At 39.9% G+C, this 23,124-nt stretch overlaps 1 protein-coding gene across 1 annotated transcript; it reads right to left on the reverse strand.

Annotated features, from left to right (window-relative positions):
* Nucleotides 1-302: 302 nt before the first annotated feature.
* LOC306995531 (cytosolic phospholipase A2 gamma-like) lies at nt 303-22,721 on the reverse strand. Its single transcript, XM_079607224.1, has 15 exons — nt 22,702-22,721; nt 21,496-21,521; nt 21,176-21,287; nt 18,195-18,337; nt 17,880-18,081; nt 14,574-14,676; nt 14,355-14,495; nt 11,057-11,122; nt 10,908-10,952; nt 10,081-10,209; nt 8,226-8,339; nt 4,063-4,140; nt 3,507-3,682; nt 797-962; nt 303-720 (listed from the first exon to the last, which is right to left on the reverse strand). Exons 2-15 carry the CDS (start codon nt 21,519-21,521, stop codon nt 548-550), a joined length of 1,674 nt encoding a protein of 557 aa, XP_079463350.1. The 5' UTR covers nt 22,702-22,721; the 3' UTR covers nt 303-547.
* Nucleotides 22,722-23,124: the final 403 nt, after the last annotated feature.

Below are 23,124 nucleotides of genomic sequence, written 5' to 3' on the forward strand. Positions count from 1 at the left end.
CAGGTTAGCATATCAAATTTTATTAATCTTGTCTCAAACATTTTACTTCATTGATATTTGCATTCACATATATTTTAAACTATGATTATTCTTTAACTAATTCAAATTGGCTGGTTTATACTGATTCTAAAGAATTGAACACATTTTTTTTAATTAGTTATCCATTTGATTTTAGCAATATACTATGCCATTCATTTGTTTTATGTGTGTATTTACTTTAAGAGCATGTATGAAATTTATGGGAAATTACATTAAAAAATAAACTTTCCGAACCCTTTTAGAATTAATAGGACGACTAATTTTAAATACTAGGGGGGAGAAGTACAAATTATGAAACTGGATTGACCAATCAGCATCCAGGATCACCACACTGTTATAATAATCAGCATGCGTGAAGAAACTTTAAAACATATTCGACAGAAATAAATGTCATTCAGACAAAAATAATGCTGATAGAAAGAGAAATTGAACACTATTTGTTGTAAAATTACTGATATGCAGATCAATTTAATCTAAATTCAGATTTTAGCCATAGTGTTAAACATATTCATATTAGTGTCTGGATCTTTTTTTGTTCAATGATCGCACGAATCTCTTCCACCACTTTTGCTTTATTGTTTGTGATGTTTTGTTCAGCGACCTCCATAAGATCAGTGATCATCTCAGCGCTTAAAGGAAGTTGAAACGTGCGATATTTGTTACTCCAGTCCTCGATTTTATCTGATGGAACAATAACACACTTTAAATCAGAACACAGTTTTATTCAGGATATAAGACTTTGTAAAAAAAAACTTGCCTCCACAGTTGAGCACATTAAAGAGAGGGATGTGAATCACGGTTGGAACGTTTTGGCCTTTGAACACATAGAAGTCCTTCGGTTTCTCTGAGTCCTCACTGGGAATGATGACGTCAGGGAAAGGGATGTTTCGGTCACTGCACATCTTAGCAGCGTCCTTCACTGTCTGACGTGGAAAAGCATCACAAATGCTCTTTTTTAATTACTAACTGTGATGGCCCAAGCCACACAGGATGAACAACCGGCAAGTCAGGGTAATATGTATATTACAAGTGAAAGTTATTAATGTATTTCTATGTACTGTATATTTATTGCTATGATGTAACTATTGTAATTTTTTTTAATGTTTTTTTTTTTTAACTTGTAATATAGACCTTCCATTTTTGAGTCCTGAATAAAGTCATTATTATTATTATTAATATACAGCAGTGGTAGTAATACAGCACACAAGCCATGTTTTAGGTACACAGGTTAAGTTATTTTGCAGTTAGCCACACCCCAAACAATTCATGATTTGAAAACATAATCACATAGTTTATTTCAGATATAATATACAGTTATTTGCTTTAGCCATACACGGTTTAATAGGGATGGCTGACGCGAAACTGACATTCCGAAGCTTTGCGAGATCCCGAAACGCCGAAAATGTTTAAACACAAGCCATTAAAACATTTTTGTTTTTTTTATTATTGTATTTTTCTAATATGTGAAGCTTGTAACCTGTAGGCTCCTCACTGTGCATAATGTTATTTTGGTCATGAAAAATTTATATTAATAAAATAAATCAAGCCACAATGTCTCACTTTTTTATAGATTTTTATTAAAAAAAGATTAATTTCTCTGCTGTGGAAGGACTAGCCTACTTCTTTTTTTACAGATAATTTTTCCAGCCTTTGAAAAAATCCTCTCACAAAAACCCACGAGGTCAAGATGCGTTGACTTCACTTTTATACAGATGTGCGCTTGTGTGGTCTGATCCCATCCCGACCCTGTCAATCAAACGCTGATTCGGCGGACCATGGACCATGCCACCTGTCGAAACCGTTTATATACTGTCTATGGTCGAAACACTCGTGAAACACTCCGAAGCTTCATTTAGCCGTAGTCACGTGACATGGGTGTTTTGAATCACGCTTCGGATCAGTGTTTCGAAACATCGGCGCTTCGGGATCTCGCAAAGCTTCGGAACGTCAGTTTCGCGTCGCGTCTACTTTATGTTCCCTTGTGTCTCATTCAGTTAGGTCAGTTCATGTCCTGTTTAGTTTTATGCTGTTTTGAGTATAGTTATATTTTGTTGTAGAGCCCGACCGATATATCGGCAGGCCGATATTATCGGCCGATATTAGGCATTTTCCAAACTATCGGTATCGCCATTTATAATGGCCGATATATGAATATGTAAAAAACAAAAAAAAACGGACGAAACAGCCTTCAACCATATCATGAGTGTTAGCGTTGTATAGTTTGGATATTAAATGCTCTTCATGAGGCACACGAGCGCGGTCTCTTGCTCTCTCTCCCTCTCTGCCGTGCACGCGCTACATGGTTTGGAGCACAGTCTCTGTCTCGCGGGCGCTCTCGCTCTAGATTCTAGATTTTTTGGTGCCCCCTCAGCTCTTGGTGCCCTACACACAGCGCGTGATGCGCGTGGTGGGAGCGGCGGCACTGGTTAAGTGAGTTCATGGTGAGTTGGTCACGACGAGACATACATTGCTTGAATAACAATTAAACTTATTCTGCCTAAATAAAGTAATGCTTACTGTATTTATAACTAGCATATCTAGTTACAGTCCCTGCATTGTAAAATGTAAGTTAGACTTGCGAGGAGTGGACATTTAGACATAGAGAAAAAGTATCAAACGTAGCTTGTGCATAAAAGTTAGCTTTTCTTTTACACGTGTGTGAAATCCAATGACGCCAAGTGTGCGTTGCAGAGTCAGACTGTCATTCAGCCGCAGCATTAACGAGTCACATAATGGATTTAGATCGCTAAATAGTAGGTTTTAGAAGGCAGGCAGCAACTGATGATTGAAAATGGTTTGATGTAGCTTGATGGGAAAATTTTTTAAAGTGCAGGTAAAGGGATAAGCAAGCTGATCGTAGTATATACCGAAATATAAGACAAGGTTTTTTGTCCTAAAAATAGGTTGAAAATGTGTTTTTTTTAGGTTGATAAAAACCTTTATCTTGTTTAATGATAATATAAATGTAATGATAATGATAGCAATAATGTCATTTTTATTATTTTTTTGTAATTATTACTGTCAATAATAATAATAATAATAATGCTGGTATTAATAGTTGTGGCTGTAGCAGCAATCATTTTATTTGTATGTTTATAACTACAAATAACTAATGTTAGGGAAATCTGTTCATGTTTTGTTGCGCGTTTCTGAAAAAAAAAAATATATATATATATATCGGCCGATACATCAGAATATCGGATTTTAAAACCAACAAATATTTGTATCGGTATCGGCCTTCAAAATCCTTTATCGGTCGGGCTCTATTTTGTTGACCTCTTTTATAGGCCTAGTTGTTAACTTTTTGGTTTCTATTGTTTAGTATTTTTTTTAGGTAAATAAAAACAAAAAATTCAACAAGAAACTTCTGTTCTCCTCATTGCCGGACTGTTTTGTCCCTGGCACTAACATTTTCCAGATTCTGAAACATGAGTGAAGCTGTAGAGGATTAAATATGCGTATAATACCATGAAAGGATCACCACCACTGAAATCCAGGGAAATGATGAGGTCAATGTTTCTCTCTTTCCTCAGCACTGATAAGTAGGGCGAGTTGAGCAACAGCCCGGCGTCTGCAAAGTCTCTCGTCTCACTCTGCAGAAGAGCGGCGGGCACTTCTAAGGCTGTGTTAATCTTTCGTTCATCTTCAGAACACAAATAAAGATCATTTTAATGAAATCTGAGAGCATTCTGTACCATTTTGACACTTCAAAAATTTCATAAATAGATCGTAAAAGTAATCCATATGAATGAATTGAGAGGTTTAGTCAATCTTTTCTGAATCAATCGCTTTATATGATGAACAGTTTGAATTTATGATCATATATACATATAAACATTGACCAGCGAACATAAACAGAAGCTCGACTGAAACTGCTTGACACGTGAGAATAAATATCTTGCAGAAGCTCAAACGTGATGCGTAACACGAGAATGAACCTCATTGAAAACTTATAATGAAATAAATCAGGGTAACCAAGGTTAACCACATTAAATGTAATATAATTTTCAGGTCTGTTCTTACCTGTCATGTTGTGGAGGAAGTTATAATTCCTGCCCCAGATCCACTTATTGATGCATTCAATAATGCTCCTTAAAGTATCTGTAAAACAAATACACTCTTCAAACTTTATTTTCTCAAATTCTTTGGTTCTCGGGCTGTGTGAATAGTTCTTAAAGCTAGATGTGACTTTTGGCGCTCTTGCAACTGAAGCATAAAACTACAAGTTACTCGCGGAGGAACATTGTTTTGATGATCGTGTGAGTTGTGCTTCATCTCCTGCGCGGATGAATCTGATCAGTGTGAATGTCACAAGTAACGAAAACTCCCCCATTAAAGGTACACTGTGTAGTTATTGGCTAAAATCAATGTCTTTATTCCTAAATATGTCCTCAATGGTGTACAATTACCTCTCCCAATCATCCGACCTATCCTCGTACGCAAAGAATTTCTTATCTTTATTTACATGGGACGGGTAAGTCCACGGAGGCTTCCATGTCGTTCCGCCATCTTGAAAAACTATAATAGCAGAGAGGGACAAAAAGCACTAGCCTAGCTCAACGCTTTTCCACAACGCGTTTTCGTTCAGAGCCAGCGTAACGTGACTGACACCAGCGTCACGACGAGGAGAGAGGCGTTGCGTGTCACTGCCCCGGTACATTTGAACGGTTGCACTCCACGTCACTTTATAATTCAGGATCATAGTTATGCCGAGCCACAGGAGAAATGCCAAAACTGAATTTAAAAGGAAACGTGACCGGCGAATTAAAAAACCGCGGGTAAATAACGGATAGCTTTACCCAGGTGGAAAGAGCTAATGAAGGAGAAATACTCTGAAGTTGTCGACGGGTAAGTCAATGTTACGGTCTAAATTACAAGCTTTTTTTTATTGCTTGGTTGTGTAATTCATTATATAGGCAGCATAACAGTAGAACATGTACGTGAAGGGCTATTGTTGTCATCGCTTCTTGGTACATAACGGCTACCGTAGTTGCACAACACGCATTTGAAAAAAGCGAGGCGCTAGAGAGCACTATTCGTTTGAATGCAAAACACAATTTCACTGCTAGATGGGAGTAATTCCTACACACTGTCCCTTTAATGAAAGAAAGACGGACAAATAATGTGAGATTGGCAAAGATTGGAAGTAACGATAACTATCCATATCAGAACACAGAGGAAACTAGAGATTGGCATCGTTACCAGCATAAACATCGTTTTTTTTAACTAAGTCAATGCAGTAAATGTGCTGCTATATGATAACTATTGATTTTTGTTTTATTATGAGTTCTGTTAGTCAGCAGTCATATCACCCTGTAGCCCACGACTGGTTGTCCACTGAAGCTGAGCAGGGCTGAGCCTGGTGAGTACCTGGATCCTGAGAAAACCAGGTTGCTGCTGGAAGAGGTGTTAGTGAGGCCAGCCGAAGTCATACAATTCTGTATAAATTTTTTTTTAAGGCCAGACAAGTACTTGGTTTGTAGGGAATTACAAACATGCGCACATATATTAAAAAAAGCACATAATTATAGAATTAATTCTTAATGCGCACGTGAGCGCCATCAGCATTTCTCACAGGTTCAGTTTAAAGTCTGTGTAGAGAGAACGGTGTCGTCTTAGCGGCCTCTAGTTTAATAACTAATGATCGTTGCGACGGAAGTGAATCAATCAAAACTAACATCTTAGTATTAAAGAAAATATATTTATTTAAGAGCTGCACGCTCCCTGTCGAACTGTCTGCAGTCTGTATTGTATTGTATGCGCCTCGATACCCCATGTATGCGTACATTTCTAAATATGCGACTTATAGTCCAGTGCGACTTATATATGTTTTTTTCCTCTTCATGACGTATTTTTTGACTGATGCGACTTATACTCCGGAGCGACCTATAGTCCGTAAAATACGGTAGCTATTTATGGATATGACAAACGCACAGAGTGGCGGGAGAATGCAGTTTCACGCAAAAATAGCAGATGCTATTCACACTAAGTAAAATTCTATTTACCCTGGAAAAATAGCAGTATTTTCTTTGCAATAAGTGTAGTTAAAGGCTAGATATACTTAGAAATAGTGGCATATACACTGTCTATTTGTACCTCAGTGTTGTTTTACAGTGTAAATGATTATATTTATTAAAATTATTAAATGGATGTTGCTTTATTGGGACAATAAACACCTCATACACCTACCCTTAACTGATAAACACTTTATTATTAAACACACGTTGAACACTTTTATTTTTTTCACTTTTTGAATATTTTCTTAATTTTTATTGAAAATAAATGCCTTTCCGATCTGATATGTGATGGGAAAATTTTCTTCATTTTTATTAAAGGGGTCATGACATGTTTTTTTTTATTTTATTATTATGTTCCCTTAGGTGCAATTATAGTATTACTATAGTTTTTTTTACAAAAAACGTTTAAAATGTAGTGATTTATGACCTTTTCCCACCCTGTTTCTCATCCTCTGAGTCAAACAGTCTGTTTTGGGGGTGTTTCCCCTTTAAGAGTTCAGTGTCCACTGCTATGATTGGCTAACGTCAGTGCCTATGCATCAATTATTAACGCCCGCAGCCAGAACATTTGCGCATTCAGCGTATTTAAAAAGTAGTTTAAAGTTTTAAATACATTACTTACAGTTTGCGTCGTCGTTGTTGAGCCCAGAATAGTCGGCACGGACTTATCTTTGAGCAACAGTTTTCTGGCAAAGCCAGCATCATTTTGGGATTTGTTCTCAAAACAGTCAACGCTTAAACTGTGACTGAGACGTCCGCAAAAAAATAAAGTGCATCCATTTTCCCCTGACGACTGGATCTTTCGCAGCGTATTCAAAGATGTTGTTTGTCCACAGCCAGGAACAGCACATCTGCGTGGCATCGTCATTTCCCTGTACACAGACCCACTCGCTGTCCGTCGACTGAACACTTGTGAGGCGCGCGGCGCGGGCGCGACAACGATACGAAATGAGCGTAGTTGCCTTGCGCTTTAAGCGTAGTTGTCTTGTGCTGGAGGCGGTCATTATGCAAACGCTGGTACGTCACTTCGCACCGTGACGTCACTTCTTACCATGGATCCAGAACGAGCTGTATTTAGAGCTTGATTAAATAAATGATTTGTTTATAATGGGGAGGAAGTCTTAAGCTATGAAACTTGCAGGACGTTTTAATGGTACAAAGACCTCTTATATACCAAAAGATCAAGGCAAATTTGGTTTCTCATGTCATGACCCCTTTAACAAAAAACAACAACTTTCCAATCTGATATGTTGTCTGGATCAACCAGACGTCTGTGGCGAAGTTAGTATAAATACCCTCTGCCAACAAGGGGGGACATTGGGACTTCATCACTTCATACTCGCTCATCATTTAAATTTAGTTAATTTTGAACAAAAACAGATCATAGTGTAGTTTTGAGTTCTTATCAAAAGCAATGCTGGGTGTTTAGACTTCTTTACTTCTTGACTACATGTTGCATTGCAGGATCTTCAGACCAGTATTTTGTTCGTTTTTTTTTATTTTTATTATTAACTATGCAACTGGTTTTTTAAAAGAACTAGACTAGAGAATAAAAAGTTATTTGAATATTAGATACACACTGATGGACTGGCCACTCAACAACAACAAACATATTTAGGTCTAAATGTATTTGAATGTCATATAATAATTTCCATCCAATTGATCTACACAGTTTTAATACAAACTAACAAACTTAATGTGATTAATAATTGTTCGTCATACATAAATGCATACATAAGTGAAACAGTTCTGATTTCTGTAATAGTGCTAAAGTGTTTTTTAATTCATAATAACCAGATTTATATGTTGATCCCTTTCATTCATCGTTTTTCAAAATGAACAGATTTATGCTAATTCCAAGCAATTTGAAAATATGATTTATATCAATACAAACGTGAAAATATGATTTATATTATGATTTAAATCGTTAATAATAAACTAGGCCATGACTTTTTTTGAGTGCAGAAATCTGATCTGTATTATTTATGTATGATTGAATGACAAATATCCATCACATTACGTTTATTTGTCTGTTTATGTTAAAACAATGGATGGACATTTTATATGAAATTCAAAGACATAAATCTTAAAGTGTAGATCGGCACCCTCACGACTCTAGAAAAGTGGTTTGGAGGATGGAGGGATGATATTAGAAACAGTTTAACTTACCAAATGGCCAGACATTAATGCGTTCCCATTTTTTGCATGCATCCATAGTGTGACGCTTCACATCCAGTTCTTCTGCTTTTTTATCAGCAGTTTTCAGTATTCCTCCAGAGAGGTCTGTAAAAAGAGGAGACATGTATGTTAGTGAGTTCTTCTTATTGTAGTTTCTGTATCTACAAGCATAATTTACTTATAATTAATACATTTTAAGCTAAAAGTGGGTGGATATTTTTGCATGTTATCTTCCACTTTTCTTCAGTTTCGTGGTTTGATTTTTATAATTGTTTTTAAATTGTGTCAAAAAGCCGTAAAATAGACTGTAATACATTTAATGTTTACATTTAATCATTAACAGATGCTTTTATCCAAAATGACTTACAAACGACACGTTAACACTTTACAATAAGGTTTGTTAGTTAACATTGGTTAACTACATTAGTTAACATGAACTAAATAATGAACTGCACTTCTACAGCATTTATTCATCTTTGTTAATGTTAATTTCAACATTTACTAATACTGTATTAAAATCTTGTTAACATGAGTTAATGCACTGTGAACTAACATCAACAAACAATGAACAGCTTTATTTATATTAACTAACATTAACAAAGATTAATAAATACAGTAACAAATGTATTGCTTATTGTTAGTTCATGTTAGTTAATACATTCACTAATGTTTAATAAATTAACCTTATTGTAAAGTGTTACCACGACACATTTTAAATGTGTACTTTAGACAGGATTTCATATAAAAAAATAAAGGTTTTCATCACAAATCGGTGTCAATAAAGGCCCGTTCACACTAAGGACGTACATAGACATATCTATGAGCGTCCACTCCAGCGGACGATATCGTTCTGTTTATTAAGCGCGCTCTGCAGTTTTGTTGTCTGACACTTTAAATGCTCGAGCTCTTTAAAGCAGGAGGGATTCTGATTGGTTGTCAACATTGCTGGAAAAAAATAATTCCGAAAGTAATTCCAATGCAATGATACTGTTCCTTGTGCCGTTGTTATTATAGTCGTGGTGTGTGGACTCTGATGTTCTTTTATATTTAGAACGATTTTTAGAACTGTATTTTTATCGTTATGATTATCGTCTTTGGTGTGAACGGGCCCAAAAATTAAAATGATCATATGATTTACTCACCCTCAAGTCATCCTCGGTGTATATGACTTTCTGCTTTCAGACGAACACGATCAGAGTTATATGAAAAAAATATCCTGGCTCTTCTAAGCTTTATAAAGGGAGTGAATGTAATGCGTCAGGTCAGAGGTCACTCTTCCGCCGGAACTAGACTAGACGTTACCGGAAGCCAGTGATTATAATTTATAAAGTTATAAATATGGATTTTTTCATTTAAAAAACGCTTCGCTTAAAGGACAAGTTCGGTATTTTACACTTAAAGCCCTGTTTTCAGGTCGTTTCTGATGAAATAGAACGGTTAAGATTGAAATTTGCACACATGCTGGTTTCTGTGGTAGCCCCCCCACCCCAATACCAATACCAAAATACCGAACTTGTCCTTTAAGAAGGCCTTTATAAACCCCCTGGAGTCGTATGGATTACTTTTATGATGATGGATGTGCTTTTTTTGGGCTTCAAAATCTCATCCTCCATTCACTCCCATTATAAAGCTTGGAAGAGCCAGGACATTTTTTTATATAACTCCGATTGTGTTTGGCTGAAAGACCTAGGATGGCTTGAGGAAAAAATATTGGAATAATTTTAACTATCTTTAACTAACTAATAACTATCTTTTTAACAGCAGGTTCTCACTGGACATACATTCAATGATTTGTCACCATTCAGTGTTGTTCTGATGGGTTCATCAAGACCAGAAGAATCATTACCATTCAAAACAGAGAGATTCATATCCACAAGATCCATGAGCTCCTGGTAGCATTGGTCTGTATCTGCAGAGTTTGGATCTGGTTGGCTCCGCTGTCCTGCCGATGCATCCTGACTGCTCTCATGCGGCTCTATATATATATATATAATTTACATTTTCAGCATCATTACTCCAGTCTTCAGTGTCACATGATCCTCCAGAAATCATTCTAATTTGTTGCTCAAGAAACATTTCTGATTATTATCAATGTTAAAAACAGCTGTGCTGCTTCAAATGTTCAAACTATTCACTATTCAAAAGTTTGGTGTAAGATTAAAATAAATTATACTTTTATTCAGCAAAGATGCATTAAATCAAACAATTAAAATATTTCTATTTCAAACAAATTCAGTTCTTTTCAACTTTCTATTCATCAAAGAATCCTGAAAAAATTTTTTTATCGAATGTAGAAAATGTAGAAATATGAAGCAGCACGACTGTTTTCAACATTGATAATAATCATAAAAGTTTCTTGAGCATCAAATCATCATATTTTACTGATTTCTGAAGGATCATGTGACACTGAAGACTGGAGTAATGATGCTGAAAATACAGCTTTGAATCACAGGACATATATAATATATATATAGTCAAATGTAATGTATACATATATTCACATATATATATATTCATATAGAAAACATTTTAAATTTTAAATTCTAATAATATTTCACAATATTACTGTTTTTGCTGTATTTTTGATCAAATAAATGCAGCTTTCGTGAGCATAAGAGAATTTAAAAACTTAAAATCAGGGCTGTTAAATATTCAAGAAAATAAATGCTTTACCTTTCCTCATTTCCTCAAGTATTTTTTCATTTTGTTGAAACAAATCTGAAAAACAAATCAAACAAACAAACAAAAATCAAAAGGATGGTAATGATTTTAATCATGTAAATGTAAGCCGACTTCAGTCCTCAGAATAATTGCAGCTTCACCTTTTATCTTTTGCAAGAGGAGTTTCTTAATCTCGTCTTCATCGGCTAAAGCACTGCCACATAGAGCTGCAGAAAACACACAATATCAGCAGAGGTTTAAAGTTTACAATAAAACAATGGACACGGGTACTATAACACCATGACATATAACGTAAATACCACATATTCTAACGCGATACGCTAATAATGCAGGCCTGATAAAACAGATTCAGATAAAGTTTAAAACTAGATTAAAGACGCATCTCTTTAGCCAAGCATTCACATAATGCATCTCATACCTTTTATACTACAGTTAAATCAGATCAAATGCATTCATATTATGAACAGCAGCTATGCTAATTATTTCCCATCTGCTTTTTTGCTGTTATCGTCCCGAGATAAATAGATTTCGTTAACTCCAGTTATGTATCCAGCCTCTCATGGAGACTTCAGATGCCCCAACGCCTGTGAAGAGACGACCCGACGCCTGTGAAGAGACGACTCGACGCCTGTGAAGAGACGACTCGACGCCTGTGAAGAGACGACGCGACGCCTGTGAAGAGACGACGCGACGCCTGTGAAGAGACGACGCGACGCCTGTGAAGAGACGACGCGACGCCTGTGAAGAGACGACGCGACGCCTGTGAAGAGACGACCCGACGCCTGTGAAGAGACGACCCGACGCCCGTGAAGAGACGACGCGACGCCTGTGAAGAGACGACGCGACGCCTGTGAAGAGACGACCCGACGCCTGTGAAGAGACGACGCGACGCCTGTGAAGAGACGACGCGACGCCTGAGAAGAGACGACCCGACGCCTGTGAAGAGACGACCCGACGCCTGTGAAGAGACGACCCAACGCCTGTGAAGAGACGACCCGACGCCTGTGAAGAGACGACCCAACGCCTGTGAAGAGACGACGCGACGCCTGTGAAGAGACGACTCGACGCCTGTGAAGAGACGACACGACGCCTGTGAAGAGACGACGCGACGCCTGTGAAGAGACGACGCGACGCCTGTGAAGAGACGACCCGACGCCTGTGAAGAGACGACCCGACGCCCGTGAAGAGACGACGCGACGCCTGTGAAGAGACGACGCGACGCCTGTGAAGAGACGACCCGACGCCTGTGAAGAGACGACGCGACGCCTGTGAAGAGACGACGCGACGCGACGCCTGAGAAAAGACGACCCGACGCCTGTGAAGAGACGACCCGACGCCTGTGAAGAGACGACCCAACGCCTGTGAAGAGACGACGCGACGCCTGTGAAGAGACGACGCGACGCCTGAGAAGAGACGACCCGACGCCTGTGAAGAGACGACCCGACGCCTGTGAAGAGACGACCCGACGCCTGTGAAGAGACGACCCGACGCCTGTGAAGGGACGACCCGACGCCTGTGAAGGGACGACCCGACGCCTGTGAAGAGACGACCCGACGCCTGTGAAGGGACGACCCGACGCCTGTGAAGGGACGACCCGACGCCTGTGAAGAGACGGCCCGACGCCTGTGAAGAGACGACCCGACGCCTGTGAAGAGACGACTCGACGCCTGTGAAGAGACGACTCGACGCCTGTGAAGAGACGACTCGACGCCTGTGAAGAGACGACCCGACGCCTGTGAAGAGACGACTCGACGCCTGTGAAGGGACGACCCGACGCCTGTGAAGAGACGGCCCGACGCCTGTGAAGAGACGACTCGAGGCCTGTGAAGAGACGACTCGACGCCTGTGAAGAGACGACTCGACGCCTGTGAAGAGACGACTCGACGCCTGTGAAGAGACGTCCCGACGCCTGTGAAGAGACGACTCGACGCCTGTGAAGAGACGACTCGACGCCTGTGAAGAGACGACTCGACGCCTGTGAAGAGACGACTCGACGCCTGTGAAGAGACGACCCGACGCCTGTGAAGAGACGACTCGACGCCTGTGAAGGGACGACTCGACGCCTGTGAAGAGACGTCCCGACGCCTGTGAAGAGACAACTCGACGCCTGTGAAGAGACGACCCGACGCCTGTGAAGAGACGACCCGACGCCTGTGAAGAGACGTCCCGACGCCTGTGAAGGGACGACTCGACGCCTGTGAAGGGACGACTCGACGCCTGTGAAGAGACGTCCCAACGCCTGTGAAGAGACGACCCGACGCCTGTGAAGGGACGACTCGACGCCTGTGAAGAGACGACTCGACGCCTGTGAAGAGACGTCCCGACGCCTGTGAAGAGACGACTCGACGCCTGTGAAGGGACGACTCGACGCCTGTGAAGGGACGACTCGACGCCTGTGAAGGGACGACTCGACGCCTGTGAAGGGACGACTCGACGCCTGTGAAGAGACGGCCCGACGCCTGTGAAGAGACGTCCCGACGCCTGTGAAGGGACGACTCGACGCCTGTGAAGGGACGACTCGACGCCTGTGAAGAGACGACCCGACGCCTGTGAAGAGACGACCCGACGCCTGTGAAGGGACGACTCGACGCCTGTGAAGGGACGACTCGACGCCTGTGAAGAGACGACCCGACGCCTGTGAAGAGACGTCTCGACGCCTGTGAAGAGACGACTCGACGCCTGTGAAGAGACGACCCGACGCCTGTGAAGAGACGACCCGACACCTGTGAAGAGACGACCCGACGCCTGTGAAGAGACGACCCGACGCCTGTGAAGAGACGACTCGACGCCTGTGAAGGGACGACTCGACGCCTGTGAAGGGACGACTCGACGCATGTGAAGGGACGACTCGACGCCTGTGAAGGGACGACTCGACGCCTGTGAAGAGACGACCCGACGCCTGTGAAGAGACGTCTCGACGCCTGTGAAGAGACGACTCGACGCCTGTGAAGAGACGACCCGACGCCTGTGAAGAGACGACCCGACACCTGTGAAGAGACGACCCGACGCCTGTGAAGAGACGACCCGACGCCTGTGAAGAGACGACTCGACGCCTGTGAAGGGACGACTCGACGCCTGTGAAGGGACGACCCGACGCATGTGAAGGGACGACCAGACGCCTGTGAAGAGACGACCAGACGCCTGTGAAGAGACGACCAGACGCCTGTGAAGAGACGACCAGACGCCTGTGAAGAGACGACCCGACGCCTGTGAAGAGACGACCCGACGCCTGTGAAGAGACGACTCGACGCCGGTGATATGTTATGCCCTAAATTAATACATGATTAACTAACTGTATTTTTTTCTATGTACATTTCTATGTACAATGTGCATTTTCTGTAAAGCTGCTTTGAAACAATGTGTATTGTGAAAAGCGCTATACAAATACATTTGAATTTAATTTAATTGAATAAAGGTCAATGAGACAGAGTTTGTTACCTTGAAGGTAAAGCATGTCAAATTCATCCTGCTTATTTTTCTTAGAGCCTTTCTGAAACTGACTGCCAAAGCTGGAGGCGTCCACAAACGCTCCAGTGAGAGAATAACCGGCTTCATGTGGAGTGATCTCGAACCAGGGGTCTGCAGACAGAAACACGTCCATATAACAGCCGACACAAGCACATTAACTCTGTCTTTCTTTCACACAAACACACAGACCTCTTTCCTTTGATTGTTTGCCTTGCTTGTCGATCACTTGGTAGATGGGAAGCGGGTCTTTACTCTGCTGGTCCCACTGCTCTGTGAGTGTGTGTTCATCGATCTAGAGAGAACACAGTTTTTGCCGGGGACAAATACATCCCATTAAAACTCGCACAACATTTTCTCAGCAATAAAGATCTCTTTATAAAAATCTGCAGAACAAATGGAGCCTCAAGTATCTTTACATTTCTGCAGTGAGAGACTTTTTTATGAAGAGAATTTAAAGCTACAATATTTAATAATAAACTTTATTTTATAAAGCGCCTTTAAAAGCAACTTCTCAAAGCGCTGTACAGAAGATAAACAGTACATAAAATAATAAAAGAACATCAACGATCAAATGCTAATTTAAAAAAATGTGTCTTAAGTCTACCTTTGAAAAACTCATAGTTATGTGCTTCCCTAAGATCAAGAGGCAGAGAATTCCAAAGGACAGGAGCATATGAGGAAAAAGCCCTGTCACCCATTGATCGTAGGCGCGTATGTGGAACCACCAGTAAGTTGGATTGTGAAGATCGCAAACTCCGATTTGGGGTATATGGAATAAGTAAGTCAGATAAATACTGAGGAGCCAAGCCATGTAATGCTTTATGTGTCAGCATCATCATTTTAAAATCAACTCGGAATCTGACTGGGAGCCAGTGCAGGGACTCTAAAACTGGAGTAATATGATCACATACCCTGGACCCAGACAGACAGTATCCTCGCTGCAGATACTGTAGTTTGTTGAGTGTGGATTTAGAGACTCCAGCTGAAATGGCGTTACAGTAATCAATCCTAGACACAACAAAGGAGTTCATCAGCTTTTCAGCTACTGAGAAAGTCAGCATAGGACGCAATCTTGCGAAATTTCTGAGGTGAAAGAAGGATGATATAACCGTACTCTGAATGAATGAATCAAATAGTAGACTGGTATCAAAAATAACACCAAGATTCCTCCCTTTAGCCTGAGTCACCAGTACCGAGCCATCAATAGTCAAGGATACAGAACCTGCTTGATATTTGATTACGAGAACCAATAAGCATTACTTCAGTTTTACCACCGTTCAGATACAAGTAGTTATTACTCATCCATTCCTTTATCTCAGAGGCACAGCCAGAGAGATGGTCAACATCTAGGTGTTCACCGGATTTAGAGTGTATATAAATCTGAGTATCGTCAGCATAAAAGTGATAACGGAGGCCAAGCGACCTTAACAAATGACCAAGTGGTGACAGGTAAATATCAAAAAGAAGAGGCCCTAAAACAGAGCCCTGTGGAACACCAGATTTAGGATTTTTGTAATAAAATATCCAAAAATCACTTGCATAGTGTGATATATTTCCTGCAGTTGTGTACTTACACTATCCCAAAAGTTCCCAAAGATTTTTAATTTCAGAAAATTCCAATTTTAAATAATTGGCCGTCCCGGAATCCCTGTTCACTTGTCGCCTGTTACTGTCGTAATATCCGTGTTATCCCTGCTTTCCGCTCAAGTACTGCCATAGTAACCATGGCGACAGACGTGGACAACTGCATGGTGCTTAACGTCTAGCTGCACGCTGTTGTTGTTTCGTTCAAACACTATGGACCATGGCAAGCACACTTTGGGACAAAAGGAGAACTAAAACGAGGATCAATATCAGCGTGGCGTTTTCGAGATGCCGAGAGCTAGCGTCCGCGACTTGCCAAGCCTGCTCCACCCTGGCTCTCAACCAGGACTCCAGTCCCGCCTGAGCGTCCCTGGTCTCTCCCCTCGGCACCGTCCTGGTTCTCAGCCAGGAGTCCAGACCCGCCTAAGCATCCCTGGTCTCTCCCCTCGGCACCGTCCTGGTTCTCAGCCAGGAGTCCAGACCCGCCTGAGCTTCCCTGGTCTCTCCCCTCGGCACCGTCCTGGTTCTCAGCCAGGAGTCCAGACCCGCCTGAGCTTCCCTGGTCTCTCCCCTCGGCACCGTCCTGGTTCTCAGCCAGGAGTCCAGACCCGCCTGAGCTTCCCTGGTCTCTCCCCTCGGCACCGTCCTGGTTCTCAGCCAGGAGTCCAGACCCGCCTGAGCTTCCCTGGTCTCTCCCCTCGGCACCGTCCTGGTTCTCAGCCAGGAGTCCAGACCCGCCTGAGCTTCCCTGGTCTCTCCCCTCGGCACCGTCCTGGTTCTCAGCCAGGAGTCCAGACCCGCCTGAGCTTCCCTGGTCTCTCCCCTCGGCACCGTCCTGGTTCTCAGCCAGGAGTCCAGACCCGCCTGAGCTTCCCTGGTCTCTCCCCTCGGCACCGTCCTGGTTCTCAGCCAGGAGTCCAGACCCGCCTGAGCTTCCCTGGTCTCTCCCCTCGGCACCGTCCTGGTTCTCAGCCAGGAGTCCAGACCCGCCTGAGCTTCCCTGGTCTCTCCCCTCGGCACCGTCCTGGTTCTCAGCCAGGAGTCCAGACCCGCCTGAGCTTCCCTGGTCTCTCCCCTCGGCACCGTCCTGGCTCTCAGCTCAACTCTTTGTAGTTTTGTTTTATTTATTTACTTAATAAATATCCTTCATCAGCACTTGAATCTTCACTTCACTATAGTACCAATCCGTGACAGTAATGTTGTAATTCTTCAGATAATAACGACAGACGTCCTGCTTTAAAGTGATATGTGTATTGTGAAAAGCACAAATTTGACTTAATATGGTATACAATATTATTATTATTATTATTGTAGGCTACATTTGTTAATTAGTCACACAATTCTTATTTCAATGGGTTTAATATCCATGTCATGTAATTTTTACACCTAGGCTATATGTATTCATTTTGTGTTATATATTATTAACATTTTAATGCTACAACTTATCTTCTGTAGTAGTCACAAACCAATTCACACCACACAGACAAACACCAACAAACTAGTTAGATTTTTATGAAAAATAACTCTGCCCCAACAGACACTTAAACATGTAAAGTCGGGTGAAAACAAACCCCGACCAACGGCAACAGACGCTGACAAGGGTAACAAACTGATCTGACAAAACCCAACAAGCGTGTTTCTGTGCGCTGTGAATTGGCCTTAAGCTCAGAGATCATTTAGAATCAGTTAATGTGCTTAATAGATGATGTCTATTTGTTATTTACTTTTAATTATTTTTAAGAACTAAGATGATTACTAGATGGGAATGCAAATGTTTTGCATCTTCAATGTCTGTCCGCAAAGACTGCATTATTGCTTGATTTGGAGTTGTCACTACTCCTAGTCCTCATGCCAGCCTATAAATCATTTTTTAGATCTGTCTCCCTGGTCATGAATTGGCTATTTACAAACCTCTTTCACAAATGTTGTCATGACAATCACTGCCCAGATGTCAGTCAAGCTGAAGAAGTCTTTCCCATAGTAATATTTCTTCAGTTTGGCAAATAAATCTCTCCCGCTGACTGCAGGACCGCTGAGTCTCCGGATGATCTTGTCTTTCACAGTCTCTAGTTTGGTGGACCAGTCTGGTTCCTGATATAAGGAGGCCATACACCTTCAGAGGAACAACATACTGTTGTCATGTTTGACATTCAACCCTTCTGTGTGTGTGTGTGTGTGTGTGTGTGTGTGTGTGTGTGTGTGTTTGTTCTTTCTCAGAGTTCATACCAGGTAGATCCAGAGACTCCACCCAGATAAAGGACACAGTCCAGAAGATCTGCTTTCTGGAGCTGAACCAGGGATCCCAGCAAACCCACCATGGCTCTTTGTCCTCCTCCAGAAGCCAGTAATGCAATGTTTGGCACTTCATCCTGAAAACACAGAGCGGGGCGAGTAGGACCCGGGTGGAGGCTTTACATGAAGAACTTTAGGTAACGTTCTGAAAAAGGTTCTATTAAAGTTCTGATCTGAACAAACATTCTTCAAGTAATGTTAATAGACTGTTCATTCAGTGGGGTCTCATTTATAAAACGTTGCGTAGTATCCTTACTAAAAGTGTACGTGTGCCTGAAAGCCAAAAATGGCGTATGGCAAAAAATATTCAGACTTATAAAACCGTGCGTACGCCAGAACCTGCGCAAAATTCCCTTTATAGATCCTAGTCAGCGGAAGATTGTGCGCACACGCGTCTCCTCCCCGAAATAACCATATATGGAGCCTTGTTTTACTATGCAGATCCTCATCTGCATATCATTTGCATATGATTATTCATCCACGTGATACCACGTTTAACGGTACAAGACATTAGGAAAATATGAGATACGGATGTCCCGTCACATTACATTGATAAAAATAATTTAGGAGCCTATCCTTGCCTTGTTTTTGAATAAATAAATAAAATAGTGTAAAATACATTTCAAAGAAAGTTTTTCTCAATCTTTTCCACTGGCCATATAGTCTTTTTAATTGATTTATATTTTTTATGTAAACAGATATTATCATGCTATTTTCATGATAAGCAATTATCTCTGTAGTTAAAACATTAAAACAGCACGCCAGAGGAAAAGTGTTCAAAAGCATCGCATACACTACAAATCTTTATATTTATTGAATATAAAAAAATGTTGTAACTTCTTCTCAGTAATGATTTCATGTAATTTAAGTGTTTATAACTCCATTAATGAGAATGGCATATTTAATCTAAATGTTTATATCAGGAGTAAAACAGTTTAAATCATTCTTTTATTTGTTTAAACTGTTATTGTGAACATGCACTGTATTTATGATTTGGACTCATAATGAAGATTTACGGTTTACTTCATCTGCCGTTAAAGGATAATTCCGGTATTTAACACCTTGAGTCTATATTGTAGTTTGTTTTGGATGAACAAGAGTGGTGGACAACATTTTTTTGACAATGGTTCCTCTCTCGAGTTTTTGACTGTAAAAGAATTGGCCATGGACCCATTTAACATGGGAGTCAATGTGCATGTCCGAAAATGTCATTAAAACAACCTTTAACATTATTTTTCAAAACTGTGCAACTCACCGAGTGATTAGTGATGTTAGTTGATGTTCCAGAAACAAAAAGTGTTGCGAAATACAGTTTCTGTCGTGTTTTATTCGTGATTTTGTAAAATCCCATTGTTGAAAAAATAGTTCCACTATAGCTAAATAAACGGATTGGAATCATATATTGCGACGATATATTGTTTATAATCATCAACGAACATCACTTACCACTCGGTGAGTTTAACAGTTTTGTAAACGAACATCATTGGCTGTTTTAATGACAGTTTCGGACATGCACATTGACTCCAATGTTAAATGGGTCCATGGCCAATTCTTTTATAGTCAAAAACTCGAGAGAGGAACCATTGTCAAAAAAAATTTGGCCACCACTCTTGTTCATCCAAAACAAACTACAATATAGACTCAAGGTGTTAAATACCGGAATTATCCTTTAAATATCAGTCAGTTTCACTAAACGGCCCATGCACTCGCTGGCGCGGACATTTAAGAAGGGATGGATATTTGCTTCAAAGTGATAGGCTTGGTGAGTGAAATTATATTTGTATTATCTTTACCTGTATAGGCCTATGTATCATTTTCTTGAAATTTTCTGTCTAAAAGTGACCAAAAAGACATTTAACTCCAGCTCACCATCGGTGTCGCCAAACTGCCATGTCTACAAAATGTTCGTACGCATGGGTCAGAGTTTGCGTGCAGGTGCGCACATTTTCCCGTCAAGTTTGTTTTTATAAATCACAATTTATTCGTCGGAAGTGGCGTACGCCTCTTTCAGGGCCTGTTTTGTGCGTCATCATCAACGGTTATAAATGAGGCCTGACGTCTTTAATAAAGTTCTCAAAATGATATACATCGTTCATTGTACGTTTTTTTTTTTCTTCTAAAATGTTTAGTTGGACGTTTGTCTAACATTTTTAAATCAATGTTCAGAGAACATTCAGTAGACTAAAGTAGCCTAACTTTTCAATAATATTTGCTAAATGTAATACAGTTGTCTAGTCAACATTTGAAGTGGATCAAAACCTTTCATCAAAGTTACACTACGTGAGTTTTGAACTATACCCGTTCTTGTCTTCGGACAACTTTGATGAACTTTTTTGATCTAGCCTAGTTCAACTATTGACTACTGTATATCGCATAACCAAGATAAAATGTTTTTGAAACATTTACAAAACTGAACATTTTAAACAACATTCAGAAATAATGTTTTCAAAACTTAATGTGTACGCAAAACAGATTTTGTTTGCTGGACAATTGTTTGCAAAAAAATGTTTCGTCCTGAGACAGTGAGACTTCACACAGAAGATACATGTGCATTTTTTTATATTTAGCATTGAAGTGTAGTTGAAAACTTTTGTACGTTGCCACCTAGGCTTGATAAATGTTTTTATAGATACTGTAAACTGTGAAGCACTCTAGGCAACAACGTTGCTATATTAAATGTGCTCTATAAATAAATAAAAGTTGAAAGTTTCATTGTTATCTGAGTGTGCGAAAGTGATGATTAACTAACGGTCACCTTGTACTTTAAATCAATGCTATTAAAATTGACACATTAGTGTTGACTTAGCTTTGTTTCAACGGTTGCTTGCTATGAATGCCATAGTTCAAGAAAGTGAAATGAATGCACCATTCGCAGGTCATCTCAGATATATGAAGTATAAAATAAGAAGCTTTACCTTTCTGCACTGTATCTGAAGCTTCTTCAGGCTTTGTAGAACCGAGTTTCTCCTTCTGGCCACAAACTCCTCCTCGCTCTTATTCAGAGAGGGTTGGATTCGCACCTTACCACTGCAGCGACACACACAACAGTGATGAGTTTAACTTATTTGATATATTTAGATATTGAATATTCTAGATTTCAATGCACTTAAGTCTGCAGTTTATTTTAAACAGTTATTCTCGTAGTTATCCAGTTTGTTGTAGACTCTAATTTGTGTAAGTAATGTAGGACAAAACTTGTTTTAATGCTTCCATGAATCTGAGCAGGATTACATACCTTTCCTGGGGTTTGGATGCACTCATCTATAACACAATAGATGACGTTAAATATATAATAATATAAAAATATATATAATATCACTCGCCGGTCACTTTATTAGGTATGCTTGTTCAACTGTTCGTTAATGCAAATATCTAATCCATCAGCCAACATGCAACTCAATGCATTCATTCATGTAGACATGATCAAGATGATCTTCTGAAGTTCAAACTGAGCATCAGATTGGAGAAGAAAGGTGATTTAAGGTCTTTATTCCCAATATTTTTGACGGCCAGCTTACATCTTTAAGCATGTAATGTAAATGCAGCCTGATTGTGTCATTGTTGGTGTCGGGGTATTTCTGAAACTGTTGAATCTCTGAGAAATCTGTGCCACTGCCACAAATAATTAAGGCAGTTCTGAAGGCAAAGGGTCCAACCCAGGTGTACCTAATAAAGTGGCCGGTGAGTGTATATATACATACAAATAGAAAATCGGCATAGAGATAAATGTAGTTTCAAAGTAACTACAAACCTATCATCTGACAGCGAAATGCAAATAAAGATGTAAATAAAGTTGTGTCAAAAGATAAACAATTGAATATTTAAATAACACGATTTTGAATATTTTAAAATTTTTAAAACAATAATTAAGGTCCCTTTTAAATAAAATATTAGAAGGCCATAAATAACTTAATGTGTCATGTACACGTACATCCTTATAGTTTTTACTCTAATAGAGTCAGATATATAAATAAAATGTATGGATCAAAATAGCAGCATGCACTGTAAAAAAAAAAAAAAAAAAAGTTGCTGCATGCCATAATTGTAAGTACAATCAACTTGGCTGTATAAGTCCTTTAAACTTAAATTATATTAAACGGACGTTAAATAAGTGTTCCAAACTTACAATTATTTATAGCATATTTAAATAACATTACACAGATTTGATTTCGATGTATAGAAAATAGAAAACTTTGTTACTGAAACACGAATCCCCCAAATCATTTTTCACCATGATTGTATATTTATGCAGTTTTGATAGTGTGCCGGTCACTGCTATTGACCGTTTAAATGGGGTTTAAAGCAAATTGCTGAAAAATGCTGGATTAGTTCATACTGTGTTCATTTCACATGTAATTTATAATGCTATCAAACCTTTTAATTGCCTTGCTATTGTTGGAAATACTTTATTTACCTAAAGCTTAAAAATATATACTTACTATATTCCTGTAAATCCGAGTCTTCACCGTATCAACACAGCCGCTGTTATCTGGACATTCGGACAGAAGATGCTCTTTATATGGCTCTGAAAATACACTGGAAGTCCAGACATAATCATAAAGGTTGTGAATGATAAATTATACAATCATTCACAGGGACCCGGAAAAATATGATATTCTTTGTAATTAATTATGCAACCTCACCGCATGCACTTCACCTTTTTTTTTTTCACAGTGTTTGAAGTGTTTTTTCAGCAGTTTTTTTCTTTTCTTTTCTTTTTACTGAGAAAAGGGGAAAGTCTTCAGACACATTACCAGTAGAACATTAAATTATTGCACATGGATACTTGCATATGTAATATTTCATTTATTATTGTTTCTTTAACAAACATTAACATGATCTGGGATAGCCTACTAAATGCTGA

This window comes from Phoxinus phoxinus (assembly GCF_949152265.1).
Source record: "Phoxinus phoxinus genome assembly, chromosome: 3".
Lineage (NCBI taxonomy): Eukaryota > Metazoa > Chordata > Actinopteri > Cypriniformes > Leuciscidae > Phoxinus > Phoxinus phoxinus.